At 43.5% G+C, this 25,878-nt stretch overlaps 1 protein-coding gene across 2 annotated transcripts in view; it reads right to left on the bottom strand.

The window, feature by feature from the left end:
- Window positions 1-25,878, bottom strand: part of ACAN (aggrecan) — a 190,800-nt gene that overhangs the window by 103,408 nt on the left and 61,514 nt on the right. For both annotated transcript variants that reach the window (XM_030189702.1, XM_030189701.1), the window contains exons 2-3: window positions 8,238-8,314; window positions 6,521-6,904 (exon numbers count right to left, since the gene is read on the bottom strand). In XM_030189702.1, the coding sequence (XP_030045562.1) occupies window positions 6,521-6,904; window positions 8,238-8,307 (454 nt within the window). In that variant the 5' untranslated portion in view covers window positions 8,308-8,314. The remainder of the gene's footprint in view (window positions 1-6,520; window positions 6,905-8,237; window positions 8,315-25,878) is intronic.

The following is a 25,878-nucleotide window of genomic DNA, read 5'->3' on the forward strand; positions in this document are numbered from 1 at the left end:
AGTAAAACGTGGCCTAAATGGATGCAACCAAATTTGGTCACGTGGAGAGCCACTGGGCATATTCTATAGATCATGCAGAAATTTGAGCCTATTCTATCATACTTTACAGAATCCTAGGCGTATTTTGTTTCCGCATGGATTTTGCAGGCACCATAGATAGAATCTGGCCCTTAGTGCATTAACTTGCATGGACAGATTATTGATAATCGACTATGATTGGAGTTAATTTGAATTAATTGCACTAATTTGCAGTTACACATGTAACTGCACTTAGTTGTAATTCTATAACCTTAGGGCTGAAATTCTTTAGTGCCCACATGCAAGGGGGTGTGGACATGTGAGGGGCAAGGATGGGTCATGGGCGTGCCCATCTGCTAGGGAGTGGGAAGTGGACCAATGACTCCAGGGAAACAGGACTATGGTGGTAAAGGAAACAACTTTATTCACAGACTCGACACAGTACTATGTTTCGGCCACAGGCCTGCCTCAGGAGTCTCAATCAATCCTTGAAGCTTGAAAAGTGAATGTAATATCGGATAGTCTTGATAAAGGCTATAACGATATAATTCAGGTAATGTAGCGTCACTCTCTGGTCTACAAAAGACAAACATGCCCAACACTTATGCCCTAAGATTATAAAATACTGACAGTTATGCACGCAGCTGCAACATTTAGTCAAGAACGTTCACACCAGCTGTTTATGTTGTGTAAGTGGCCATGTTGTTTCATTTAAAACCTATGTTATGTTCAGCAACTTTCTTTATTTGGGTGTGCCAGAGTACAGGATTAAAGCTTTACAAACAGTACAAAATGCAGCTGCTAGGTTAGTCTCTGGTATTTCTAGATTTGAACACATCATTCAAATTTTGAAACATCTTCATTGGTTACCCGTGAAATACCGAGTGCAGCATAACGTTTTGAGCGTTATTCACCAAGTAATATATGGCAAAATGCCATGGTATTTTGGTCAATGTTTTACTTTGTCTACAATCGGGAAGGTCTTTGAGATCAAATTTCTCTAAATGCCTGTAGTTTGTAACTGTTTTTTTCAGTACATTATGTCTTTACTCGGGTCTCAGTTTTTTTCTATAGCAGGAACGTTAATGTGGAATGCCTTGAAAGGACAGCTTCGCTTAACCGCTAGTTTCCAGCAGCCACTGAAAACACAGTTTTTTGTTCAAGCCTTTTTTTGACATGTAGTACAGTTTTGGAAAACATGACAGCAGCACTTTGTGTTATATTTTTATTAAAGAGGTTTGTTTATATTGCTATGTATGTTTTTATGGAAACTGCCTAGTTTATAGGCAGGTTAGAAGTGCTTAAAATAAATAAATAAATAAATAAATAAATAAGGGGTATGTTTACTAAGGTGCACTATAGGCGCGTTAGCATTTTTAACACGCGTAAATGGTTGTTGCGTGTTAAATATTAATGCATCCATAGGAAATGTATAGGCGCATTAGCATTTAATGCGCCTTAGCTTTGAAGGTGCATTAACAATGCTAATGCGCCTTACCTGCTTATTTTCGAAGGAGAAGGCGGTCATCTTCCGACACAAATCAGGAGATGGCCGGCCTTCTCCTAAACCCGGCCAAATCGGTATAATCGAAAACCGATTTTGGCCGGCTTCAACTGCATTCTGTCGCAGGGCTGGCCAAAGTTAAAGGGGGCGTGTTGGCAGGGTATGGAAGGTGGGACGGGAGCATGGTTACGAGATGGCCGGCTTCGGCTGATAATGGAAAACAGAAGGCCAGCTCTGACGAGCACTTGGCCGGCTTTACTTGGTCCATTTATTTATAGGACCAAGCCTCAAAAAAGTGCCTCAACTGACCAGATGACCACCGGAAGGAATCGGGGATCACCTCCTCTTACTCCTCCAGTGGTCACCAACCCCCTCCCACCCAAAAAAAATAAATAAACATTTTTGTGCCAGCCTCTATGCCATCCTCAAATGTCATACCCAGCTCCATCACAGCACTATGCAGGTCCCTGGAGCAGTTTTTAGTGGGTACTGCAGTGCACTTCAGGCAGGTGGACCCAGGCCCATCCCCCCACCTGTTACACTTGTGCTGGTAAATGTGAGCCCTCCAAAACCCACCAGAAACCCACTGTACCCAAATGTAGGTGCCCCCCTTCACCCGTAAGGGCTATGGTAGTGGTGTACAGTTATGGGCAGTGGGTTTTGGGGAGCTCAGCACATGATGTAAGGGAGCTATGTACCTGGGATCAATTTGTGAAGTCCACTGCAGTGCCCCCTAGGGTGCTCGGTTGGTGTCCTGGCATGTGAGGGGAACCAGTGCACTACAAATGCTGGCTCCTTCCATGACCAAATGCATTGGATTTGGCTGGGTTTGAGATGGCCGCCATTAGTTTCCATTATCGGCGAAAACCAATGGCGGCCATCTCTAATGCTGGCCCAAATGTTGAGATTTGGCCTGCCCCGACCGTATTATCGAAATGAAAGATGGCCGGCATCTTGTTTCGATAATACGGTCGGGTATGCCGCTTTACGGGGCTGCCCTTATAGATGGCTGGTCTCATTCGATTATGCCCCTCCTAGTAAACATACCCCTAAATAAATAAATACAGACTCATGCTAGTATTTTAAAGTGGAAATTATGTGCATAATTACCGATATAGAATTTCTGCTTAGTTTGCGGCATCCCAGCCTCTAATTATAGGTGACCTGTACTGAATTATCCCTTTGGGATAGATTCTGTATATGGCACTGAAAAATTGGTGCAAAAAAAAAAAAAAAAAAACCAAGCGCTATATGCTATTCTCTCATGAGAAAAGAATCATAGTTTGTTTTCTTGCTTGGTAAGTAATAAAGGGAATATTTTCTCATCTGTGCGTGGCCTTCACTTCTTCTCTCCCTAACTGTATGAGTGTGTGGAACATTCTATTGGGTTTGGGAAGGGCAGAAGATTAAACACTGATTACTGCTGGGTTAGTGCCACGCTAAAAAATACGGCCTGGTTTTCCCTAGCATGGGAAGTGGCACGTGCCACGGCTGGAACTACCAATGGTGCCCGCATTGGGCCAGCGGTAGCTCCAGATTAGCATGCGGTAAAGGGCCACTTATAGCATACTAGGACATATGCTAGTATTGGTGCATATAATTGACAGTTATGTTCTGGGTGTTACTCTATAAACAGTGCATCCAGTGCACATAGAATGCAACTGCATGGAGGAGCTTCCAAGGGTGGAGCATAGACATGTCATGGGTATGTTGCCTAGTGATCTTCCCAACTTATAGAATGCTATCGGTCAGGGCCACTGAGAGACAGATCCGGGCCTGGGGCAGGGCCACCGCAGCCGCCGCCCTCCCACTCGGGATGCAGCTGCTGCTGCTGCCACTCACTCGCTCGGGCCGTGACTGCCCCAGCCCTTTACCTTCCTGCGTCAATGTGTCTGCTCTTTCCCGGCCTCCAAGGGGGGCCTTGCACTGGGGTCTGTCTCTCTCCTGCTCCTGTGTGCCAAGGCCAGGAATTTTGCCCCCCCTCCTCACACCCCCCCTCTCGGCGGCCCTGCTATCAGTTTCATGCATCAATTGGTCCACTTAGGATTGTCAACTTCCACCAGCCATTGACGTGAAATAAAGTTGGCTTACCTAATTTTTGGTGAGCCGAAGTGATTTTGCACTAGTATTCTATAATGGGTTAGGCATGCCTTTAAGCCATTATAGAACTGTCTCTAAGCATACACCTTTGTGCTGCCTACAATGAATTGTCAATGTATACAATTGCCCCCTATATGCATGGAAACTAATATAGATAGTTTTTAAAAAGCAAACATATCAGTGGAGCAGTTACCTAATGGTTAGAGCAGTGGGTGTAAAAATAGGGAAGACAAGGTCTGAATCCTGCTTCTACAACTGATGGGCTTTGTGACCTAGGGGAAGTCACTTTGGGGCTCATTTTCAAATGAGAAAAACGGAGTGGCCTAGTGGTTAGGGTGGTAGACTTTGGTCCTAAGGAACTGAGTTCAATTCCCACTTCAGGCACAGGCAGCTCCTTGTGACTCTGGACAAGTCACTTAACCCTCATTGCCCCAGGTACAAATAAGTACCTGTATATAATATGTAAAGCACTTTGAACCTGCCATGAGTGGGAAAGTGAAGGGTACAAATAAAATAAAAACTCTAAAAAGTGGCATAAAGCAGCATTTGGACATTCTTTCTCACCATAAATGTCCAAATAGGTATTTTAGAAAACCATTTTTCAGGCGTTTTTCTATGCTGTTCATTGGCAATGAATCCAAATCTCAAGAGGGTGTATTGGGGGCATGTTAAGGGTGGGATCTGGGTGTTCCTAAGACTTGATTTTTTTTCAGCCATAATGGAACAAAATGAAAAAACCCAGGACTAAAATTAAGACGTTTTGAGCTAGACCTGTTTTTTTTGAAAGAATAAGCCTTAAGAAAGTGCCCTAAATTACCGGGTGACTAGTGGAGGAATAAAGGAATGACCCCCTCTTACTCCCCCAGTGGTCAATGACCCCTTCCCACCCCCCCAAAGATGTGAAAGAAACAGTACATACCAGCCTCTATGTTATGACTAGTCCTATTAGAGCAGCAAGCAGGTTCCTGGAGACACCTAGTGGTCAATGCAGTGCACTGTGCAGAAGGGGGCCCAGGCCAATAATCCACTCTAACTGTTACACTTGTGGTGGAAAGTGTAAGCCCTCCAAAATCTACCCAAAACCTACAGTACCCTCATAAAGGTGATACCTGCAGCCGTAAGGGCTATTGTAGGTTTTGGGTGGATTTTACAGTAGGTTTTGGGTGGGTTTTGGAGGGCTCACGATGCCATGTAAGGGAGATAAGTGCCTGGAAACTTTGATGTGAAGTCCATTGCAGTGCCCCCTAGGGTGCCCCACTGCTCTCCTGGGATGTTTGTGCACCCAGTCTACTGAGGATGTTGGCTCCACCTACACCCCAATGGCTTGATATTGTGCGTTTTTCACTTGGCCGTTTTTTTTTTTTTTTTTTTTGCAAAATGGACCAAAAAGAAAAACCACACAGAGTACAAAACATCTAGCAAGTGGCCATTTTTGAAAAAAAAAAAAAAAAAAAAGTAGACATTTTGCTGTTTTGAAAATCGTTATATTTGCTATTCTGATTCTGCACGTTTTGAGACGTCGTGTTGAAAATGCCCCTCCGCTTCTCCCGCCCAGGTGTCAGCTTAGATTGTAAGAACTCTGGAGCAGGGACCTGCCGAATGTACCTGAATTGTAACTCAGGTTACGTTTGGAAAATGGAGTAATAAGATCCAAATCCCAGCCTTCTGGGACCTATAGTAACCCCCCCACCCCCTCCTCCTCTAAGAATGCCTCTTCTAAGTGCAGCTGAAAGTCCAGGAGTTGTGGAAAAATATGCATGTTTTTAGATGCATTGAGAGAGAACAAGATTCACTTGTAAATTGCTTAGAGAACTTCCCTCTCAAAGTTTAAGTGCATAGTTTCTGTAGAACATTTCTAGATTGTAGTTGTTATGAATCATCCAATTAAATGTTATTATGGGCAAAGTCAAATGGTGGCTGAGATAATAAGTGGTTTAATACTCACACATCTTTTCCTTCACTTTCTTTTGTGTTGATAATGAACAGCAGAAGGTCATTTTCCGTAATACAGTATGTGCATTACAAGCCAAGAGTGGAACTTATATAGTACCTACTATAATAGATAATAGCAGATAAAAACTAATTGATCAATTCATTCTGTCTAGCTATTTGTGTCCATGCTGCTAGGAAGAGCACATCCAAGACCAATTATAAGATCTCACTTGATCAAGGACAGTTTTTGTCATCTTCTTCAGTTGTACACTATCCTCTTGAACAGATCAACGCATAGAATCTTCACCCGGCATCTATCCCTTCCCATATCTCACCATGAACTAAATAGCTATCAGTACAGCATGGCTGTTGATTGGACATCTAGGCTCCTAAGTCCCTTGTGAAGTGTATCAGATAGACCCTACTTTATGAGTGTCTGCATTTCAGCTAGGTCTTTTATTTATTACTTTGCTTGTAGCCTACCAGGCAGACCCAGCAGCTAATAAAATTTATCATTCTTGAGGAGATGAGCAATAGAAAATTAATTACCGCCTCATTATCCTATAATTCTGATAAAGCACAGGCAGGCAAGATATTGCATTTAGGAAGTGCAATTGTTAGTACGCATTTGGTTTATTAGTATACCTTAAAAGGTTTAGTACGTGCAAAACCAATTTAATGCCCATTCACCTATGAATTAGTATGCAAACAATCATATGCATGCATTAAATAGTTCTAATGGACTTTAAAGAATTTTATTAAACCAAATGTATGAAACAAGCTGAAAAAATGTCCAAAATTTAGGAGAAAAGTCTACAAACTGCATGGAAACAAACAATATTTTTTCCATGCACATTCCTACCATGCATCCTAAGTATCAATAGAACTGAAGCTCCACATTAGGAAACAAATGATACAAATATGCCTTAGAAGGCAAAAGAAAATTAAACATTTCAAAAAAGTCACCTTTCACAAAAACCTCTACTGTGTCCTGGCTGTCCTCAATGCCATGCATGACCTCACAACGGTAGACTCCTGAATCACTGGACTTTAGGCTTGTGATTTCCAAGGTAACGTCAGTAGGAATGGTAGGGAAGTTGGGCATAGAAATCCGTCCATTGTAGTCACTGCTAATGCGAACCTGTCCATCAGTAGCCACCAAGAGCACAGTCTCGTTTTCTTTGGACACTTTACTCCATTTGATTCGTGGGGTCACTGGGGATGTGAAAGGAGCCACAGTCACATGGTCCAAGGAATCAATGAAATAGCAGGGGATAGTCAGGGAGTTTCCCAAGATGCCATTCAGTGGAGACTGCTCAGGTATGCTCACACTCAGTGCGTTACCATCGCCTACAAATCACAATTCAAAAAGGAGATAAGTAGAATGAGAGCAATGTTAGTAGTCAATAAGAAATGCCAAACCGAAGCACGTTACTTTGATCATTGTTTCATTGGATGAGAATAAAGTTCTGTAGAGACTGTGATTAGGAGAAAAACCAATCAGATCTACAAGGAGTTCTGCTGTAGACTGTGGGAAACTTCCAAAAGAGCGAAAACTTCCATGCTCAACTCTCAACGTCGCTGTCTGCTACCCTTGCTGGCGGGGGACCCCAACCCTCAACAGCCGAAGTCCTCTTCTTCCTTAGGTCTGCTTCTGTGTCTGAGGACATCAGACTCAGAAACAGAATGAAGGAAGAAGAGGACCTCGGCTGTCGGGAGTTGGGGTCCCCCGCCAGCAAGGGTAGCAGACAGCGACGGCGGGGGAGGGTTGGTGGCGGGAGGGAAGGTTGAGAGGGTCGTCAGCAGGGGGGTCGAGGGCCAAATATACAGGGGTCCAGGCCCCCGTGGCCCCATGTAGCTATGTCCTTGCTCGGTAGGTATGTGCCAGTGGCTACTTCAGCTTGGTAAAAGGCCCCATTAATTATCAGGCATGATGTGAAGTAGTAGTATAATAATTTAGAACGTGGTAAAACGTAGAAACAAGGGGGCTCTTTTAGTAAGCTGCGGTAAAAGGGGCCCTGCGCTAGCGGCATTGGCCATTTTTGCCGCGTGCCAGGGCCCCTCTTATTGCGGCGAGTAAAAAGACCAAAAAATAAAATGGCTATGCGGTCATTTTTTGGGGGAGCTCTTACCGTCACCCATTGAGGTGGTGGTAAGGGCTCTTGTGCAAACCGAGCGGTAACCGGGCAGCGTGTGACGCATACCCGATTTCTGCCCGTAACCCCCTGCAGAAATAATTTTTTAATATTTTGAAATGGCACGTGCTGGGGATGGAACTACCGCAGGCACTTGTGCTGGGTGGGCAGCAGTTCCGGGTTGCCACGCTGCAACCCTTTAGTAAAAGGGCCCCCAAATGAATTGAAAAAAAAAAATAGTAAAATTAAAATGAAGCAAACGGAAGGTTTTCCCCGTGCACACCCCAATGCGTACTCCAGCAGCAGAAACTATCTGCAATCTCTTGACATAACTCAACGAATGGTACAGTGCCCTACAGAGAGGATGAAAGAAGGTACAACAGGATAATTACAGGGGAAATATACATTCTACATGGAAATGAACATCTATGAAAAATATCCATTGAATGAGCTCTTAATTAAGAGTTGAATTCAGGTAACGAAGTAGAACAAGTTCATTATATTATGGAACGAAGATGGAGAGAAAAAAAATTCCCTTTGGTACTTACCCAAAACTTCTATGGATATTGCTGCAGCAATAACTCGCAGGTACACAAACACTAATAGTAAAGTGGTCATAGTTTACCTGTAGTAAATAGATCATCATAATTAATACAGCATCATTATTATTATTATTTTCAGAAGAGTGACAACTGTTCAAAACCTACAGTTCAGAAAGCAGTAGAAGAAACCTCCCATTTCTTGTAACACTTTATAAAACCGAATAAGAAAAGAAAAGGTTACGAATAGGAGCATATTTTATTTCAACTATATTTTATAATATTTCCCGGACTCTTTTGTTGTGGAGTGTTTTCTTGCCATCTATTAGTAGACAGAATTTAAATAGACTATTTATTGTGTTTTGAATCTTCATTTTTTCCATCATTTGAAACTCTCAGCGGCCATTTTGAATGCCGAGGCCGTCACAGCAACAGGATGCAGGGCAAGGACAGAGCTCCGGGCAGAAAAGAGGGGGCTCTTTCCTGCCCCGAAGAGGTCACTAGACCACCAGGGCAGTAGATAGCAAGTAAGGGGAGGGGAGGTGACCCGAGGGAGGGGAGGTGACGGGGGGCAGGGGAGGGAAATATGTGACCCGGGGGAGGGGCGAGGATACAAAAGGGGAGGGGCAGGGGCGGGGCAGGGGTGGAACATGTGTCTTCTTTTTGAGAGGACAAAATATGGTAACCCTACTCATGGGAGTATAGTAGACTGATTCTGCATTCATGTTACTGTATCAGGCTGGATAGGAGGGATCTCCCTAATAGCATGGGTCAAAGGCAGGAGATGGAACCCAAGACAAATTTGGTGTGAAAGCAGAAGGCTTACAACATTTGTGGGGGGGGGGGGGGAGCTATTGCTGCCACCAGGTCCTTCTCCCTGTTACCACAAACCCTCTTACTATTGCCCAAGCTTCCAGAGACTTAAATATTCTTGCACTAGAAGTTTCCAGAGAGGGAGAGAATTAAGAGAATAGTAGAGATTTCCTGACAGGTGAAGGAAACAGCAAGTTCACCTAAAGGCTGCATGAGCACTTGCTTCCAAGTTGTCTATTTGCTAAGTGATAGGGGCCTAGAAAAAATTGCTGCTGCAAAACGCAGGCAGCCTTTTCCTATTGACTGGCAGGGCTACATATTTATTTTATTTATTTTTATTGCATTTGTATCCCACATTTCCCCACCTCTTTGCAGGCTCAATGTGGCTTACAATACATCATGAATGGTTGAAGTGTGTAGAGAATTGACATATGGTATTACAGAAGGATCTTGGGTTACATGATAATGATAAAACATGATAGTAACATAGCAAATAAACATTGTAAGACATGATAGTTGTATAGCAAGTAAACATTGTAAGACAGTTCTGGTTACATGTGGGAGGCGTTCACATGTGTTGATCTTTGTGGTATGTCTTGTTAAAGAGATGGGTCTTCAATAATTTCCAGAAGTTAGTTAGTTCATATATCGTTTTTAAGTTGCGCGGAAGTGCGTTCCAGAAATGTGTGCTCATGTAGGAAAAGGTTGACGCGTGCATTAGTTTGTATTTTAGACCTTTACAGTTGGGGACCAGCATAGACCACCAGGGCAGTAGTAAGGTAAGGGGAGGGGGGGGGTGACGGGGTGTGTGACAAGGGGGAGGGGAAAATGTGACAGGGGGCGGAGCGAGGGCGTGAAAGGGGGCGGAGCGGGGTGTGAAAGGGGTCGTGGTGTGGTGTGTGGTGGGGCGGGGCATGTGTCCTCCTTTTGGGGGGGACAAAATATGGTAACCCTACAGCAATGGCAACACTAACGTTAAATGAACTGTGTACAGCGTGGAGAATTCAAGCAGCATAGACTTGAAATTCTCATGATATTGCATGCAAGTCTTTTGAGAACATCTATTTGTGGTAACATAGGCACCAAGTTTTAAAATCACTGGGAGTGTTAAACCCAATGCAAATTGCCGCTTCCTGGACACAATGAGGAAGCGTGCTCAATATTGGGTATGGTCAGCATCCACTAGCACCCCCCCCCCCCCCCCTCCAGAATAAACTGCTGCTATAACCATGTACTCTGCTTTTCCATGAGTGGGCCTTGGCATGAATACTTGCCAGTATGGAGAAGTACCCCGGAACCCCCTATCATTGCTGGTAGTGAGCTGGAGATGACATAAGGCTCAAGGGAGTCAGACACAGAAATAGCATATGAGAATATTTCTTCATGAAAAGGGTGGTAGATGCATGGAAAGCCTTCACAGAGGATGTAGAAGAAAGGATGCCATCACAGAATGCAAGTAGGCATGGGATAAACACAGAAGATGTGTAGTGGCAAAGAGAATGCCAGAAATCAAGTAAGGTCTATGGTATTGTAAACATGAAGGAAGTCAGGGGGAGTGGAGAAGCCTTGCAGGTAGGGTTACCATATTTGCAGAGACAAAAAAGAGGATAAAAAAAATAAAAATGGTTGTTACTTTAGCTAAAGAAATATTTAATCATAGGAAATGTGTAAATGGCTTTTAGTTAATGAATACACATCAAACAGTGACAGACTTAACAGTACAGCAGCAGACATTAGTTTAATTTTCAAAGACTTCCACATGTGACTTTGACTGAGTCTGACCCAAGCATATTTGTCAGAAGAGCAGATATCCCTCAATAACGTTGGCTGGTTTCTGAGATACGTGTGTAGAGTGATGAGGTAGCTGTGATAGTCCACTTTTAAAGGTAATAAATAGAAATAAAACAAAACATAGGAAAGAAAATAAGATAAGTAAGTAATGCCACACTGGGAAAAGACCAAGGGTCCATCGAGCCCAGCATCCTGTCCCCGATAGCGGCCAATCCAGGCCAAGGGCACCTGGCGAGCTTCCCAAACGTACAAACATTCTATACATGTTATTCCTGGAATTGTGGATTTTTCCCCAAGTCCATTTAGTAGTGGTTTATGGACTTGTCCTTTAGGAAACCGTCTAACCCCTTTTTAAACTCTGCCAAGCTAACCGCCTTCACCACGCTCTCCGGCAACGAATTCCAGAGTTTAATTATGCGTTGGGTGAAGAAAAATTGCTCCGGTTTGTTTTAAATTTACTACACTGTAGTTTCATCGCATGCCCCCTAGTCCTAGTATTTTTGGAAAGTGTGAACAGACGCTTCACATCCACCTTTTTATTGGACTATACATTTTTTTATTATCTTTCGAAGGTAACCCTTCTTCTTCAGATCAGAAATAAGCAAATGTTGATAAATAACAGCATATATAAGTGAAACACCATAGCATTCCAATAACAGTTTCACAGGAAGAGGGTGGGGTGGGTAAGGTAAGAAACAGGGGGAACTAGGTGGATAAGAACAGGGAGAGATGCATGGTAGATAACAGTGGCGTAGCCACGGGTGGGCTTGGATGGGCCAGGGCCCACCCATTTATGGCTCAGGCCCACCCAATAGTAGCACATGTTTAGTGGTAACTGGTGGGAGTCCCAAGCTCTGCCAGCTGAAGATTTCCCCTGATGGTAACGAAAACGCTACTTTTCACAACACTGGCACCTGCGCATGCTCAGTTTTCAGTGTATTCCTGCTGTATGCCCCGATCGGACCGACCGTTCACTTGTCTATTAGATTGTAAGCTCTTTGAGCAGGGACTGTCTCTCTTTGTTAAATTGTACAGCGCTGCGTAACCCTAGTAGCGCTCTAGAAATGTTAAGTAGTAGTAGTAGTAGTAGTGCTGCCAAGGTGGAAAGAAGCGTTTTCCCAGCAGCTGAGATTTTTTTTTTTTTGGGGGGGGGGGGGGGGGGGGGAGAACACTTGGTGCCCACTCTTCTTGCCTAGGCCCACCCAAAATCTGTTGTCTGGCTACGCCCCTGGTAGATAAGAGGGTGACCATGCAGTTGAATTTTATGGTTTATAATGGGCTAGAAAACCCAGATCTTTGTCTGGTGCATGTCAAAATATTTAATCATTTTGACTTCAAAGGTCTTACGTTCCTGGATTGTCTTAAAGTTTCCTTTTAGTATTCTCACCATGAAATCACTGATACAGTGTTCTGGCTTTGTAAAGTGCTATCCCACAGAGGTGACATCCTGGTTGGCACTGGCATTTTTCATATGATGTCTATGTAAATTAAATCTCATCTTTAGCATCTGACTTGTTTCTCCAATATAGCACCCTTCTTCACACTTTTTTGCATTGTGAATGATATACCACATTTGAAGATGAGCATGTGAAGGATTCCTTTATGTTGAATATTTTTCCTTTGTGAATGACTGTGGCATCCTGTGAAATGTGTTGGCACAGTTTGCAGCTAGATGTATTGCAAGGATGTGTGTTACTCTCTTCTTTTTGAGTTCCTATCGGGAGCTTGCTTTTCACTAGTTTGTGTTTTAATTTGGGTGGCTGTTGGAAGGCCAGCACTGGTGGGGGCAGGAATATCTCTTTCACTAGTTCATTCTCCTGGAGTAGTGGCTGTAGACATTGGAGCTGACTCTGTGGGTGCTGTGGGTGCTTGAGCACCCCCAATATTGAGAAAATTCCTTGTATGTGTCCAGGGAGGGGTCATTTCCATTGGGCTTAGCACCCCCAATAATTTTGAAAAGTTGGCTCCTATGGCTGTAGATCTTTTATGATTCGCCTCAATTTTTCTACCTCTGGGTTGTATGTCACTACAAAGGGGATTCTTTCTGTGGCTTTCATTTCCTTGTACCGCAATACAGAGCCGCCGAGAGACTGAGCCGGGCCCGGGGCAAGGCCGACCCCAGGGCCCCCGCCCCCAATCGCTACCACTATCACCTCCCTCTCCTGCTCTCAGGCCGCCGGCACCGCAGTCCCCCTCTTCTCTCCAGTCTCCTAGAGATCTGCTTTGCTCATACCTCAGCCCATAGGAGCCAACTCTGTATGTGAAGCGAATGCTGATCACCCTTATATTGAGCCAGTGTCTTCATTTGTATCCAGGGAGGGGTAATTTGTGTTGTATGTGGCACCCTAAATCATTCTGAAATGTTTGCGCTTGTGCCTCAGCCAGGAGTTACCTTTGACCCTATTGGTTGATTTCAGAGCACCTAGCCCTGCAGGTATTCCTCTACATCCCTCCCCTTAAGGAGAAAAATCTCCATCTTGGCTCAGTTCTTCAGGCAAGGTCACACGAGCCTCCTCTTCCTTCACCTCCTCTCCCCTGGCAAGTCTTTTCACCAGATCAATATTCAACAAGCTGATATTCATCATTTTAACATAAACTTACGTTCACTCCCATGGAAGTCGTGCAGTTATCAGAAGAAGCAGTTCAGGCAGATTATACCTGCTGCTCTCTTGGTTCAATGTTGCACGTAGAGCAATACGTTGTTTAACTATTACTTGCCTGCATTAAATAGTTGGAAACTAAACGACTGAGCCTCTTCTATGAATATTGGGTTGGAAGTTAGACTGGTTTAATTAACTGTTAAATATTGCACTTGGAAGCGCAGTATAAGAATGGTGGCAGAGCCTGGGGTAGAAGAGAGAACTGCCACTCTATTCTGTAATCAGGTCTCTCGTCTCCTGTTTCGAGCCTGCCTGCTGCTATCCCAGGCTCCACTGTTCCATTTCATTTTTTGTGTACAAATTAAGCCCTGAGCTTAAAACCAATGATGGTGCTGCCTATTTCATAGTAAGGAGAGCAGAACAAATATGCTCCATTCATGGTTTTGCAAAGCAATTTAACAAGGACTTTTAGAAACATGCCATTGCATATCTTCTGAAGGTTCTAGTTAAATTGACCATTGTTCTGTATATTTACAAGTTGGCCAAACTACTATCAAACCAAAACTTCAACCCATACATATACACAGACGACGTAACGATCTACATCCCATTTAAACAAGATCTAACGGAAATTTCCAATGACATCAACCAAAGCCTACATATCATACATACATGGGCGGGCGCATTTCAGCTGAAACTCAATGCGGAAAAAACCCAATGCCTAATACTCACCTCTCAACATAACACGAACAAATTCACCACCATTAACACACCACAACTGAATCTCCCAATCTCGGACACCCTAAATATTCTTGGAGTTACCATTGATAGACACCTAACACTTGAGAACCATGTGAAAAACACAACCAAGAAGATGTTTCACTCAATGTGGAAATTAAATGGATAATAAGACCTTTCTTCCCAAGGACCGTCTTCCGTAACCTAGTACAATCAATGGTACTCAGTCATCTAGACTACTGCAACGCACTCTATGCTGGATGCAAAGAGAAAATAATCAAGAAACTTCAGACAGCCCAGAACACTGCAGCTAGACTCATATTCGGTAAAACAAAATATGAAAGTGCTAAGCCCCTACGAGAAAAACTACACTGGCTCCCACTTAAAGAACGCATCACGTTCAAAATATGCTTTCTAGTTCACAAAATCATTCATGGAGATGCCCCAGCCTACATGTCAGACCTGATAGACTTACCACCCAGGAATGCTAAAAAATCATCCCGCACATTCCTTAATCTTCACTTCCCCAACTGTAAAGGTCTAAAATACAAACTAACGCACGCATCAACCTTTTCATACCTGAGCACACAATTCTGGAACGCGCTGCCGCGCAACTTAAAAACGATTTACGAACTAACTAACTTCCGCAAATTACCGAAGACCCATCTCTTTAACAAGGTATACCACAAAGATCAACAAATGTGAACTCCTCCACATACATCCAGAATTGTCTTATAATATCTGCTCGTTATACTATCATGTTTTATCATTATAATGTTACCCAAGATCCTTCTGTAATACCAATTGTCCATTCTCTTCTCATTTCCACCATTCATGATGTATTGTAAGCCACATTGAGCCTGCAAAGAGGTGGGAAAATGTGGGATACAAATGCAATAAATAAATAAATAAATAAATAATATTCAGTCCACAGCGGTCAGCATTTTTAAAATGCTGGTCACTGTCTGTAGGCTTTTTATATCCAGATATTCAGTGCTGGGTCTTACCTAGATAGATACACTGACTATCTGGGTACATTGTGCCTCAAAGACTTAACCAGGTACTGGCAATATTCAGATCGGTACCGGGATAAATACCCAGATAAAGTAAGCCCTTTTGGTATCTTAACTTTATCCAGATAGTTACCTGGTTAATGGACTGAATATTGTCGCTATCCAGGTAACTCCCAGATCCACCTAGACTCTTCCACTGTCCACCCTGGCACTGCCTGGATTGTGTCGCAGTAGTCTGTCCGGATATTTAGCAACACTATCCGTGGAACCCAGAGACCTCGGATTAACTGGGCAGGGGCAACCAGCAACATTTTCCTTAAAACCAACCAACAGAACATCATTTCCTATCTGACTCATCAATCATGGGAAATACAACGGTTTTATCATTCTTCCTATACCTTCATGGTTGGCTTCTTGATATATTGAATGACATACGTAGAACATACAGCTCAAATTAACAAATGCGAAGAACAATGTTGGGTTGGAAAGTTGGAGCATTCAGAATGCATAAGTTTCACCCATGTATATGATTTTTATAGTGGGAATCTCTGTTATATAACTGTTGCCTATCTAATAGTTGAACTCAACATCTTTTATCATAAACTACTTAGCTGCACCATTGCTATGTTAGGCCGTTATCATATCACACGGAGGGACAGAATTAAGTTCTTGGCAGACATTGGGCCAACACAACCTGCAAGTCAATGTCAGGCCTTAAATGTTCACTTGCAAAGTATGTAAAAACATCTATAGATTATAAAATACTCATGTTAATTCTGATAAGCCTGTGTTTTGCCATAAAATTGTCCCTGAACATGTCTACAACAGGGGCACCTAAAAGTATTCTTTTCACAGCTCACATTTGGTGAATGGAGTTCAAAAGTTTACATTGCTAACATAGGACCATGTATGTTACCATGAATGTATGCACATTAACGCAATACCATCTGTAATCATGTTAACCGGAAATGGCAACTGCCATTACAGCAAATGTAAGCCACATTGAGCCTGCAAATTGGTGGGAAAATGTGGGATACAAATGCTACAAATAATAATAATAATAATAGGACAAAAGATAAGTTTCCAAAACATTTATTGCACTGTTTGTGTGGAATTGTATTTATGTTTTTTTTAAATGGAAAATAATATTGGAAATTAATAAAATTTTAACAAAAGGATGTAAGGAGTTGGGTACAGTGATGCCTTTTTGTGATTTTATACTGGTGGTTTTTTAGGGCCATGGGTGGATTGATCTGTTGAGCCCCCATATTCCATCACTTAGGGATTTTATTTTTAAGGAATAATTCCTCTTATAAAACTAAGTCTAAATCCACTTTTTGCAGTATTTATGAGCCCCGTTGGTCAGGCCAGCGGTGCAATTAAATCTGATATTTTACCAACTTTTTCTAGTTTGCATGTCCTGACCTAGACATATCAGTTCCAATTTCTTAATTCTGTCTGAAATGGGACTCTGTACATGTAGCAGTGCTGAATGCATGCATTAATTTAAAAACCGCAGGCATTGCCAATGAATATAACCCCCTAAATTCTTTTTTTTTTTTTAGGACCCACACCATTAGATATAAACATGGAACATGGACCAGGCTTTCAAGCTACAATGTGGTATTGTAGAAGATTTTCTCCTGAAACATATTTTAGGCAGTTCCCTGGGCTGCCTCATTGTTAAAACCAGCCCTGATTTTTTGAGCAGTTGGCTGTGAATTGTTAACTGGACAAACAGTTTATTATTTTACCCTAGATATACCAGCACACCTTCTAGCTAGCCCTTCCCTATCTTCGACCCCTAATGTGCCTGAAACATACCTACCTTATTCGACCCTAACATCACCTTGTATTTGTTCCGCTACTGGACTTGGCGAACACCTTTACTGTACTATGTAAGCCACATTGAGCCTGCAAATAGGTGGGAAAATGTGGGATACAAATGCAATAAATAAATAAATTACCCCACTCTAATCAAATGGGGGAGGAGGGGGGAAGGAAAAGAGTAACTTCATTAATCCATGGGATGAATCCATTTCTCCTGTCATTGGGGTAAACCAAGAATATTCTTAACCGCACACAACTCTAATTTACGGCCCCTTTTACTAAGCTGCGTAAGTGTCTACGCATGCCCAATGCACGCCAAAATGAACTTACAGCCCGACTACCACATGCCTCTTACGGTAATTTCATTTTTGGCACGCGTCCGCTACGCGTGTCTGAAAATTTTTTTTTTTAAATTTTTGGAAGCACGTAGCGGACGTGCGCCAAGTGACATCTGACGTGTGTAGGTCATTACCACACGGATTCTTTACCGCTAGGTCTATGGCTGGTGGTAAGGTCAGACACCCAAAATATACACGCGGCAATTTTGATTTTGCCGCACGTCCATTTTTGACAAAAATTTTAAAAAGACATTTTTTGTACCTGCGCTGAAAAATATTTCTGTGCGCGCCCAAAACCCACGCCTATACTACCGCAAGCCACTTTTTACCGTGGCTTAGTAAAAAGCATCATAGTGTTGGCATATTTCATCAAAAAGGAAGGACGGAGAAGATTGTCTTCATGGAACACAGAAAACATTTCTAACATCAAATCAGTGCAGTGCCACTGAGACCAAATGTCAGACACACAGACTTTTTGAGTCACAGGGCTACTGCTACTAGTTTGTACATCATCATGACAGAACTGGAAGTATTACAGCTTCCTCTCCTCTCAATAATTTTTAAATGGAATGGAAATGGGACTTGATATACTGCCTTTCTGAGGTTTACATATTCAGGTACTTATTTTGTACCAGGGGCAATGGAAGGTTAAGTGACTTGCCCAGAGTCACAAGGAGCTGTAGTGGGAATCCAACTCAATTCCCCAGGATCAAAGTCCACTGCACTAACCACTAGGCTACTCCTCCACTAGCAACATTCCAGGACGTCAGACTCACAGAAACAGAAGCCTGCGCGGCCGCGTTGCTGATCTGCAAGGGCAGGCTTCTACATGGAATGTTGCTAGTGGAATAGCAACATTCCATGTAGAATCTCAAATAGGGAAAGGGAACTGGGACTTGACATACTGCCTTTCTGAGATTTTTGCAACTACATTCAAAGTGGTTTACATATATTCAGGTACTTATTTTGTACCAGGGGCAATGGAAGGTTAAGTGACTTGCCCAGAGTCACAAGGAGCTGCAGTGGGAATCCAACTCAATTCCCCAGGATCAAAGTCCACTGCACTAACCACTAGGCTACTCCTCCACTAGCAACATTCCAGGACGTCAGACTCACAGAAACAGAAGCCTGTGCAGCCGCGTTGCTGATCTGCAAGGGCAGGCTTCTACATGGAATGTTGCTAGTGGAATGGCAACATTCCATGTAGAATCTCAAATAGTAGCAACATTCCATCTAGAATCTCAAATAGGGAAATGGAAATGGGACTTGATATACTGCCTTCCTGAGGTTTTTGCAACTACATTCAAAGTGGTTTACATATATTCAGGTACTTATTTTGTATCAGGGGCAATGGACGGTTAAGTGACTTGCCCAGAGTCACAAGGAGCTGCAGTGGGAATCGAACTCAGTTCCCCACAAAGGGCCCCCTTTACCAAGCTATAGTGAAAAGGGGCCTGCAGTAACGTCGGTGTGTGTTTTTGATGAGCTTCAAGGCCCCCTTTTACCGCAGTGGGTAAAAGGCTGGTTGTTTTTTAAAAAATGAAATGGCCATGCGCTAATCACAGGGATTCAGGCGATGGTAAGGGCTCCTGCACTAACCCGGAATTAGAAAAATATGAAATATTTTTGTAGCACAAAAAATGGCACGTGCTGGGGGTGGGAACTACCACTGGGCTCCTGCGTTAGCCCGGCAGTAGCACCGATTTGGCACGCGGTAAAGTGGTGGTAGCTGTACCGCTGCTTTGTAAAAGAGTCCCAAAGATTGCTATGGAGGTGGTGGGCAGGAGGAAAGGAAGGGGAGAATGGTAAGCACAAGACCATTTTCAAAAGAAAATGAAGGGGCCCTTTTTCAAAGTGGCAGTACAGCTACCACCGCTCAAATTCTGAGCTGCCCAGTTACTGGCGGGTTAGCACAGGAGTCTTTACCGTCACCTAAATAGAGAAGGTTGTACGCCAAAGCCATGTGATTAGCACACGGCCATTTCCTTTTAAAAAACCCAGCCTTTTTCCCTGCTGTGGTAAAAGGAAGTCTTGGTGTGCGTCAAAAACACGTGCTGGCACTACCGCAGGCCCCCTTTTAAAAGGGGTCCTAAACTTTTAACTCTTAATGCACAAAACTTTGATTACAAACTGCCTGTATTCTATAGTTGTAACAGTTGATTTTCATTTATTTATTTATTTATTGCATTTGTATCCCACATTATCCCACCCATTTGTAGGCTGAATGTGGCTTACGATAGTTTTGTTAACATTGTCATTACAGGATAAGAGATATATTTAGTACTGTGCAGAGATTAAGTAAGGGAAGAAAGAGGAAGGAAGGGAATGATTAGGGTAATTATAGTAGGTGGGCTTTCTTAATTGAGTGGGTTGTAAAGTGGATTAGTGTGGCTATCGGGTTACCCCTTTAATAATCTCCATTATCTCTCTCTCTGCTGATGTCATAAAGGGATTTATCTAATACCATTCTACACCTTTTCTTCCACCACAAGTAAGCATATTTAAGACTGGGCTGGTCTCAATATCATATTTTAGCGTGGTTGTTGTGGCTTGTCATGTCCTTATCACTCTGTGAAACTAGAGCCCTCCATCTGAAATGGTATCGGCTCCATCCATATAGCTTGGCCTGTGGACCACGAGCCCAACCTCAAGACAGCTTTGCAAAAGAAAAAAAAAAAAAAAACAGGAATCATTTTCTAAACTGAAGGCTTTTCATTCAAGATTCCTAAAGTGGTACAGAATAAGGGAAAGTGTGAGAGAGAGATGGAAGAGGAAAGTGACTTTGCTGCTTTGAAAGAAAGACACATTTTTGAAATTTAAATGTAATAAAATATGCTCAAGTAGGTTTTCCTAAATTGTTTTTGCAGTAGGAAAAATAAATGTCATAGAATCTTTACCTTAAACCATTCTATGAATAGTTCTTTATGTATCCTGTCAGCAGTTAAGAGTTCCTGCTGTCAGAATCGTTCATGTCTGCTTTGTTGCATAATGCACCCTTTTAAAATTCAAAATGAAACATAGTGGTATTGAATAAATCAGTGATTAGTAGAGGCCTGAACAGCATATTTACTTTCAGTCTTATACAGAAAGGAAGAGTAAAGGGTGAAGGGTCATGGAATCGATATACCGCCTTTTTGTCATGCAACCAAAATGGCTTACTTATTCTATGTAGGTACTTTCTCTGTCCCTACTGGGCTCACTATCCAGAGTCATGGATTGTTTTCTGATAGCTGAAGAGGAAGATATACAGAATCCAGATTATTATAAAGTGCTTTTGAATTAGGATAATCTCCGAGTAATCCCCTACACATGCCCAATGAATGCCAAAATGGAATTACCGCGTGGCTCTCGTGGTAATTTCATTTTTGGTGCATGTCCGATAAGCGCGGCTGGAAAATTAATTTTTATTTTCGGATACACGTATCGGACACGCGCTAAGTGGCACTTGACGCGCATAGGTCATTACCTCCCGGTAACTGCACGAGACTTTACCGCTAGGTCAATGGCTGGTGTTAAGGTTGCAGACCCAAAATGGATGTGCGGCAGTTTTGATTTTGCCGCACGTCCATTTTTGGCAAAAATTTTTAAAAGGCCTTTTTTACAGGTGCGCTGAAAAATGGATTGGTGTGCGCCCAAAACCCGCACCTACACTACCGCAAGCCATTTTTCAGCGCACCTTAGTAAAAGGACCCCTCAGTAAACTACAAATGTATTGGTGGTTATTTTAGAAGCTCCATTTGTGATTTGCATATGTGAATAGTTGCATTTACATGTGCATATCACATAAATGTACACACCCTAATTTTAGAAATCTGGGATTTACATATGCAAATCGCAAATACATATACGTGACAAGTGGGTGTGGCTTGGGCATGGTTAGAGTGAGGCTTAAGCAGGGGCAAAATATATGTTTTCCTTTTCTTAGAGGGGGGGGGGGCAAAATATATGTTTTCCTTTTCTTAGAAGGGGGAGGCATGGCTGTGCCCGCTGCTCTGACTGCATGGATTTACTGCTGCACCCGAGGACATTTAGGTTTTCTGAAAGTGTTAGTTTTGGGCAGCAAACTACAGGAGGGATTAGGGGAGGTTGACCACTTATTCATCCCATTTTCCCCTGCTCCCAAATTGATTCTGCTGAATGATTCCAGTATCTGTACTTAATTGACTACATATAGCCGTGCAGATTTCTATAATGGCACATTCACATCTACGTATGTGTCCGCACTTACACACAGTCCTGGATTAACTATTAATCAAAGGAAGCTCATGCTTAGGGCATCAAAGGAAGGGGTGCACCACAGAGTTTTTTTTTCCCCTAGCTATCATGCCCTTAACTCTTTCATTGCCATCTGCCACACCCATTATCCAACAAGAATTTCAATGCTTTTCTAATCCTTATATATACAATGTTTTGTTTTGTACAATAATGATATTTCTGAGCACTAATTGAGTCTTAATATCTTGTCAGTTAAGCAATGGAAGGGCCAAGGGGCTTAGCAAAATTCCCCTGGCCCGGGCCTCCAAGGGGGGCCCGGCGCCACAGTTCCATCCACCCTCCGTCGTCGACCGTCTGCCCCCTGCATTGAAATCGCAGTCACATCTCCGTGAAAGCAGTGCTGCAGGCAGCAGATCACCTCCCTTCGGGCCTCCTTTCCTCCCTGTGTCCCGCCCTCGTCTGATGTTACTTCCGTGAGGGCGGGACACAAAGAGGGAAGGAGGCCCGAAGGGAGGTGATCTGCTGCCTGCAGCGCTGCTTTCACGGAGGTGAGACTGCGATTTCAATGCAGGGGGCCCGGCCCGGTGGGGGACGGAGGGGGGGAGCAGTGGCTGCGGCGACCTTAGGGGGGGGTGGAGGGGGGGAGCGGCGACGGCGACCTCGGGAGGGGGTGGAGGGGGGACCGGCGGCAGCAACCTCTGGGGGGAGGCGGCGAGGGCGGCAGGGGCGGGGCCCTGGGGGTGGCCTTGCCCCAGGCCCGGCCCAGTGTCTCAGCGGCCCTGCCAAGGGGTATCATCAGTTGGCCTTAATTCAGCCCTGCTTACACATGTGTGTTCAGAAATACCTCATAAAGAAACTGCACCACAGAACCTCCGAATTACTTCTAACGCAATACTGTGGAAAAGCCCTTCTAACACTCAAATCACTCAAAAATAGCAAGGAGGGAAAGACCTCAAATGAATCAGAGTACACGGTGATCATACACCTAATTGATTTAGTACTCAAAGGACCGTTGTGTAATCATTGACCAAAAGCCTCCTGCGTATTCATTTTCATTTTTCTTATGCTGTTGACTTCAAACTTTCGAAATATATCTTCAAACTTTTATTTTTAATTTTTGTAGATTGGTTGTTCATGCCTTGAGACAGCTGATTATAGTGAAACTCTGGCCTTAGTAGGTGTGATTGACTTCAGCTAAGTTAAAAGCTAAGTGCTTGCTTTTTTGTTTTGTTTGCTACGTTTTGAGGTGGATCCATTTAAATTGAATATTCTGTGGAGTTTCAACAATATTTTGTATGAAGGGTTTTTTTAATGCCCGTGAAGAGATTTGACCCTGTTAAAGTCCATTCTACCCAGTAAGCGTTTGTCGGGTGGAGGTGTGGGTGCTGAGGCCTTTTCCTTTTCATACTTTTTGTACTCCACAGGAATATAGGGGCCCTTTTACTAAGCCGCGTAGGTGCCTATCCAGCTTATTTTCGAAAGAGAAGGCCGGCCATCTTCTGACACAAATTGGGAGATGGCCGGCCATCTCTCAAGTCCGGCGAAATCGGCATAATTGAAAGCCGATTTTGGCCGGCCTCAACTGCAGTATGTCGTGGAGCTGGCCAAACTTCAAGGGGGCGTGTTGGCAGGGTACAGAAGGTGGGACGGGGGCATGCTTAAGAGATGGCCGGCTTCGCCCGATAATGGAAAAAAGAAAGCTGGCCCTGACGAGTGTTGGCCGACTTTACTTGGTCCCTTTTTTTTCACGACCAAGCCTCAAAAAGGTGCCCCAACTGACAACCGGAGGGAATGGGGGATGACCTCCCCTTACTTCCCCAGTGGTCACCAACCACCTCCCTCCCAAAAAAAACAAAACAAAACATTTTTTTGCCAGCTTCTATGCCAGCCTCAAATGTCATACCCAGCTCCATGACAGCACTGTACCCAAATGTAGGTGCCCCCCTTCACCCCTAAGGGCAATGGTAGTGGTGTGCGGTTGTGGGTAGTGTGTTTTGGAGGGGATTTGTGGGGCTCAGCACCCAAGGTAAGGGAGGTATGCATCTGGGAGCAATTTTTGAAGTCCACTGCAGTGCCCCCTAGGGTGCCCGGTTGATGTCCTGGCATGTGAGGGGGACCAGTGCACTACAAATGCTGGCTCCTCTCACGACCAAATGCCTTGGATTTGGCCGGGTTTGAGATGGCCGGCCTCGGTTTCCATTATCGGCGAAAACCGATGTCGGCCATCTCAAACCCTGCCATCTCTGACATTTGGCCGGCCCCAACCGTATTATCGAAACGAAAGATGGCCAGCCATCTTTTTCAATAATACGGTTCGGGAATTTGTATCATTCATTTTGATAATAATGAGTTGCTTTGAATATATTTGCAAGTGATGCATCTCATTACTTAACATGGATTAAACTAAACAATCGTACATTAAGGGTATATAGCACACTTTTTGGCCAATAATGAACTTTATTCCCTTAATGCACATTTGTAACTCTAGCCCCAAATCTTTGCTTTTGAAAATCCTCCTTTTCTAGACTTTCCCCTGATGACTGGGTAAGACCAAACATAATTTATGCATTTAAGGGCTCAGGGTATTCCAGAAGTATAGTTATACCAGATATGACTAAATTAAAGCCATCTTTGTCCACTTAAAATGGGTCATGCAAACAGCAGGCTTAAAGTTATCAGCAGTAGGATGTCCACTAAAATGTCTGCTTAAACTTACCCGGGATAACTTTAATGCTGTGAGTGCTCTAATGAGTGCTGAAATTGCTTTGTAAACTGTGAGTATCAAGGAGAATCCCCTGGCCCACTAATGCATCTTTAGCAAGGAATAACCCTAAATATTTAAAAATTACTTATCTGCATTTTCCTAAGAACTCTTAGAATCGGCAGGGCCTTTTTTGAGGGGGTACTTTTTTTTTGTTGTTACATTTGTACCCTGCACTTTTTCCCACTCATGACAGGCTCAATGCAGCAGGCAATGGAGGGTTAAGTGACTTGCCCAGAGTCACAAGGAGCTGCCTGTGCCTGAAGTGGGAATTGAACTCAGTTCCTCAGTTTCCCAGGACCAAAGTCCACCACCCTAACCACTAGGCCACTCCTCCACTGTTGCTACTATTTGAGATTCTACATGGAATGTTGCTATTCCACTAGAAGTCGGCCCTTGCAGATCACCAATGTGGCCGCGCAGGCTTCTGCTTCTGTGAGTCTGATGTCCTGCACGTACGTGCAGGACGTCAGACTCACAGAAACAGAAGCCTGCGCAGCCTTCTACATGGAATGTTGCTAGTAGAATAGCAACATTCCATGTGGAATCTCCAATAGTAGCAACATTCCATGTAGAATCTCCAAGAGTAGCAACATTCCATGTGGAATCTCCAATAGTAGCAACATTCCATGTAGAATCTCCAATAGTATCTATTTTATTTTTGTTACATTTGTACCCCGCGCTTTCCCACTCATGACAGGCTCAATGCGGCTTACATGGGGCAATGGAGGGTTAAGTGACTTGCCCAGAGTCACAAGGAGCTGCCTGTGCCTGAAGTGGGAATCAAACTCAGTTCCTCAGTTCCCCAGGACCAAAGTCCACCACCCTAACCACTAGGCCACTCCTCCACCGAGTACCCACACCTTTTCCACTGTCTGCTAAACTTGACCCATGGGTCTCATATTTTAATGAAAGAGCTCAGGTTCTACAAACACATTCTGCCTTGTCATAGATTCTATGACTGGTTGCAGGGGTCCTGGCTATTGTAGGGTGGGTCCCTCAATGATCACTCCACCCCTGAAGGGTGGCCTGGCATTTGTGTACCAGCACCTTTTTTGCTAGACAAAATGTACTGAGAATCGGGTAACATATATTTCAACCATTTGTGATGTGCTATACCTTTCAGTTTTCTGTGAGTGCATGGAAAGAAACTATCCTTACCACTGCAGAATAGTCATTCACCATGAGGAGAGATAACTACTTTTTCTTTCTTCTTATGCCTCCTTTTTTGCTCGGAACAAGTACCCTCAACTTATATGATCCTCAAAGGACGGACGTCAATAAACACATTGATTTTCTACATAATGCTGGCCAAAGCTAGAGAAAGGCAGAGAAAGGTCACGACCCTATCTCCAGATTCCCAGCAAAGGTGCATTTAAAAGGTCCCTCAGGGCGGGATGGAAATAAATCTTTATGAAATAATGATCACATTTTTGAAATTTAAAGTGTGCCACAGGCCAGAGCTGTTCCACACTGGGGAATTATTTCATTGACTCCTGTTTTGCTGCTGCAGTTGCCTGTTTTTCCATTTGCGAATTTACTTTAACCGTG

The sequence above is a fragment of the Microcaecilia unicolor genome, chromosome 1, assembly GCF_901765095.1.
Source record: "Microcaecilia unicolor chromosome 1, aMicUni1.1, whole genome shotgun sequence".
Lineage (NCBI taxonomy): Eukaryota > Metazoa > Chordata > Amphibia > Gymnophiona > Siphonopidae > Microcaecilia > Microcaecilia unicolor.